Below are 5,187 nucleotides of genomic sequence, written 5' to 3'. Positions count from 1 at the left end.
AATTTAATTTAATAATTTTTAAGTATCGTTAACTAATGGTAAAGCATACGGGTGCCTAATCTTCATGAAATGCCAATAAGCACCAATAGTGCAACACTATCTAAAGGCTCCAATCAATATTAATAAAATTAAATATTTAATCTCACATAATTTAATTTTATAATTATTATAAAATATAACTATTATTTGGAAGACCACACTCAAAATAGTGTTGAACACCGCCACTATCTAATAACAATAATGCTCTCTAGATGGTCCTCACAACCTACGTACCACTATATAGCACTGCCCTATCCCTCTCCTTAAAATAATTCCAACACATGGGCTAACATCATCAAAACCCAACTTCCATTTACAAAAGTCAAGTTAAATATGCATAATGCATATATATATTTATATATGTATATGCTAAGCTACTTCAACCCATCATTTCTTAAACACACAAAAGTCTAAGAAAAAAACAATGAGCAAGCTTTGCGTAGTGAGGTTGGTTTTGATGGTGGTGGTTGCCATTGGTGGAGCAACGGCTGAGCAATGCGGACGACAAGCGGGTGGCGCTATATGCCCGAACAGGCAGTGCTGCAGCCAATACGGGTGGTGTGGCACCACCAGCGAATATTGTATCACTGGCTGCCAGAGCAATTGCCAAGTTACACCAGCAGCAGGAGGAGAAACAGTTGTAAGAGCCACATACCATTACTACGACCCACAACAGAAAAATTGGGACTTGATGGCTGCTAGTGCTTATTGCTCCACTTGGGATGCTAACAAGCCTTACTCATGGCGCAGCAAATATGGCTGGACTGCCTTTTGTGGACCATCCGGACCTAGAGGCCGTGACTCTTGTGGAAAGTGTTTGAGGGTATGACTATGATCCTTTTGGTTCTTTGATTTTCGGTAACTTTTGTTTGAATATGGTGTAAATGTGTGTGTGTGAATATTTTTGCAGCTTCGGAATGTGGCAACTGGAGCAACCATAACAGCAAGGATTGTGGATCAGTGCAGTAATGGGGGCTTAGATTTGGACTTTAACACTATATTCAAACCATTAGATACTAATGGAAGAGGAGTTCAACAAGGTTCTCTCCAAGTGGGCTACACATATGTCAATTGTGGTGATTAATTCTGATGTTGAGCTTGATCCTCAACTCTCTTGCTAGTATATTTTCAAAGATAAATAAATCTCATGATGAGGTGTAATAACAATTTATACCGTAAAGAAAGACACTGCTTATAGCTGATATGCTTATTTAAGTTTAAGCCTAAGATTAAGACTTAAATAAAATCTTTTTGGAAGTTTGTTCCGAAGCGTTTATGAATATCCACATTCCACACCACATGAGGCATGAACATGATATTTGTACAATGCTTATGCTACACTGTTTTATCAAATACTATTTAGTTATAATGGGTAATTTGAAACCTAATAAAATTCTAATAACAAATATGTAATTAGAGAATTAGATTCATGGTTATCATCACTGATTAGTTTTAAGAAAATGTAATTCTAATATCAAGTATAACTCTTAAGAAAACAATTTAAGAAAATATTAGTGAAAAACAATTGATCTTACTGAATAGTCTCCATATCACCTTATATTTGTTTAGGTATGTAGCAGTAGGTCAATCATAGCATTTAGCAGCCATAATTGTTGATGTAATAAAGTTAATTAAATATATAGTTCCTGTTTGTTTGGGGGAGAAAAAACGGTATTTTTCTGAAGTCTATTAAAGGAAGAGAAAATGCCCAATAAAGAAATAAAATGAAAGCCCATTGATAGAAAGAGCCACATTGCACCACAGACAAAGCCCAAGAAAGTCGGATGGAAAGAGACAAATAAGACAAAAATATAGGACACGAATCCAATCAAAAGTTTAACTTGGACAGGACTCTGACTCAAACCATTCTAAGATAGGCTGAGACCATGCCGAGATAGGACCTATCTTGATACCGACTAAGACATGCTTATTTTGGATTCGACCACAACCACTTCCAATTCAGACCAAGCCGCCTAAATCTTAGAGGAATTTTCCTAAATAAATATGGGATATTTACATCACATAAAAAAAATTTAATTTTTTTATTTTTATATCGTATGGCGAAATTTTTTTCAAAAATATTGTATAAATTTTGTACTCTGTACTGTGTTAAGCTTTTACTGTTATTTTACGGTTGTTTTTAGTTGTTTATTGTTGTTTTTAGTTGTTATGTTTGTGTTCCACTATTATTTTATAAAAATACAGTATTTTTGAAAAAAAAAAATGTGACAGTATTTTTGTAAAAATTAACTCAAATTTCAGTATATTTGTAATTTTCTCAATTTTTAATGTCATTCACTTTTTGTAGAAAAAAATAAATAATTCAACAAAATATGAAAAAATAAATAAAAATGGCAAAAATATGAGAAACTAAAAAGTATATAAATAGGCTTAACTTAAAAAAATTCATATTTTCCAAATAAATAAACCAAATTTCCCTGATCCTCTCTACTATTTTCTCTCCGATTTTCTTTCTCGGAATCGCGCCATCATCTCTGACAATTAAAGTCTGCAATTCGATCTCAAATGCTACAATATTTTCAGTATTTTTGAAAAAATTTCTATGTGACAGTATTTTTGCAAAAATTAACTCAAATTTCAGTATTTTTGTAAGTTTCCCAGTTTTTAATGTCGTTTACTTTTTTGGCTAATTAGGATTTTTGCCCCCTGAACTTTGACATGTACCAAATCATGCCCCCTGAACTTTTAAGGTCATTGAAAATGCCCCCTGAACTATTGAGATTGTTGGATTTAAGGACTTTTGTCTAATTTTATTCAATTTTACTATGTCAATGATTGTTTATGTACTAAACCATATTCCCCAGACTTTGATATCTACCAAATCATGCCCTTCGAACTTTGCCATGCACTAAATTATGCCTCCTGAACTTTCATCCATGTTAGACTTTTTTACTAAAATTAGAAAAAAAAAAGTCCTTAAATCTAACAATCTCAATAGTTCAGGGAGCATTTTCAATGACCTTAAAAGTTCAGGGGGCATGAAGTTCAGGGGCAAAAATCCTATAGCAAAAAAAAAATAATAATTCAACAAAATATGAAAAAAAAAAATGGCAAAAATATGAGAAACTAAAAAGTATATAAATAAGCTTACCTTAAAAAAAAAAAAAAAAAAAAAAAAAAAAAAAAAACCTCATATTTTCCAAACAAATAAACCAAATTTCCCCGATCCTGTCTACTATTTTTCCTTCGATTTTCTCTCTCGGAATCGCGCCATCATCTCCGACAATTAAAGTCTCCAATTCGATCTCAAACGCAAGCATTTCACACTGCAAATCAATCTCACAAACTAGAATATTCATCGATTCATCAACATATATCAACGATTGGCAACACAGCTATCGCAACAATCATCGTCGATTATCTTCTCCAACTCCAATGAATTTGTCATTTGGAACTGATCTTCTTCTCTACTGCATGAACCTGAAAAATTAATGCATATATAATTGCATAGCATAAAACAAAGAATCAAACAAAATTATACAGAGAAACACAATTTTGACAACGATTGTGAGCATAATCAAAATAGGTATATACACTCAATAATCAAAATTATATATAATAATAATTATATATGAACATATTATATAAGAATATATATCATGTAGAAAATAAATGAAACTCTGCAATTTCAAATACAAATATAAAATAACAAAAAATTCAATATAAAATAACAAAAAGAAACGAGTTAAATCAAGAGAAAAAAATAAGTATGGACAACCTTATATAAAATTTAAAATAAATATGACTTCAAATTAAACAGTATTAGAAAACCGGTTATAAATATTAAATAATATCAATGAAATAGGATATAAAAAATAACAAATATAATAAACAACAATAAAAGAAAATAATCAAAATCATAACAGATAAAAAATATATATAATAGAAAAAAAAAATAGTTAAAAACTTAAATAAAACAATCAAACATAAAATTTATGCGAAACCGGTTCCAAATACAATGTTATAATCAGATTTTAATAATATATTTCCTTTAAAAATACAAAAAGTAATCAAAGTCATAAGAGACAAAAAAAAAATATAACAAAAAAAAATATCAGTTAAAAACTTAAATAAAACATTTATACATACAGATTTGTTTTCAAATAAAAATTATAATAAGATTCTAATAGTGTTTTTCCTTTAAAAGTACAAAAAGTAATGAAAGTCATAACTGACAAAACATAACAGAAAAAAAGAGTTAAAAATTTAAATAAAAAATCAATCATACATAAAATTTAAATAAAACAATCATACATAAAATTTATAAAAAAAAAAAAAAAAAAAAAAAAAAAAAAAAACAGCTCCAAATAAAAAATTATATTTAGATTCTAATAATACTTTTCCTTTACAATGCAAAAAGTAATTAAAATCATAAATGACAAAAAAAAACATAAAAGAAAAAAAAAATCAGTTAAAAACTTAAAATAAAAGAATCATACATGTAATTTAAATAAAACTGGTTCTAATTAAAAAAATTAAAATAAGATTCTAACATTACTTTTCCTTTAAAATTGCAGGTATGGAACAAATCATGTGTGTGATCAAATATTGGGGTAAATGGACAAAAAAAATACAAATTATGATGACTACACAATGACTGGAATTCTAATTCCAACCAATTCTTCATTAGAAAACTTGATGGAGCTGATAAAAATAAAAATAAATTGCAACAAAAGCAGCATAGACATATCGTACCAAATATCACCGGGAACAACACCAATGAAACTACTGAGTGATAATTCCCTCAAGTTCTACATTGAGCTAAGAAAAACACAGGCTGGAGTAATTGATTCTCCACTATGCATCACAACTACTGATTAGATAGCTATACAAACAGTGAAAAATCAATCTTTTGAACAACCAATACAAGAGCAAAGCAAGATAGTGAATGAATTGGTTCTACAAATACACAATGAACCATTCAACCAGCAATTTGATAATGAAGGACAAGATTCAAATCATGATAATAGTCAAATAACAATCTCTCCAAACATGTTTGCAATGGCTGAAGAAGTTGCAGATTTTATAATAGAGAAATCAAATAAAGCAACAAAAAATAGAAGGGATGAAGAAATGGAGATCATCACAGATTACATGGTGCTTGAGATCGAAGAATGACAAATATAC

General features: G+C 29.5%; 1 protein-coding gene across 1 annotated transcript; it reads left to right on the top strand.

Moving 5' to 3' along the window:
* Positions 1–201: 201 nt before the first annotated feature.
* Positions 202–1,319, top strand: LOC115718470 (barwin). Its single transcript, XM_030647255.2, has 2 exons — positions 202–862; positions 950–1,319. Exons 1-2 carry the CDS (start codon positions 464–466, stop codon positions 1,121–1,123), a joined length of 573 nt encoding a protein of 190 aa, XP_030503115.2. The 5' UTR covers positions 202–463; the 3' UTR covers positions 1,124–1,319.
* Positions 1,320–5,187: the final 3,868 nt, after the last annotated feature.

This window comes from Cannabis sativa, chromosome 2 (assembly GCF_029168945.1).
Source record: "Cannabis sativa cultivar Pink pepper isolate KNU-18-1 chromosome 2, ASM2916894v1, whole genome shotgun sequence".
In the NCBI taxonomy this organism is placed as follows: Eukaryota; Viridiplantae; Streptophyta; class Magnoliopsida; order Rosales; family Cannabaceae; genus Cannabis; species Cannabis sativa.
The sequence above is the reverse complement of the archived record's forward strand: the minus strand, read 5'-3'. Positions and strand labels throughout refer to the sequence as shown.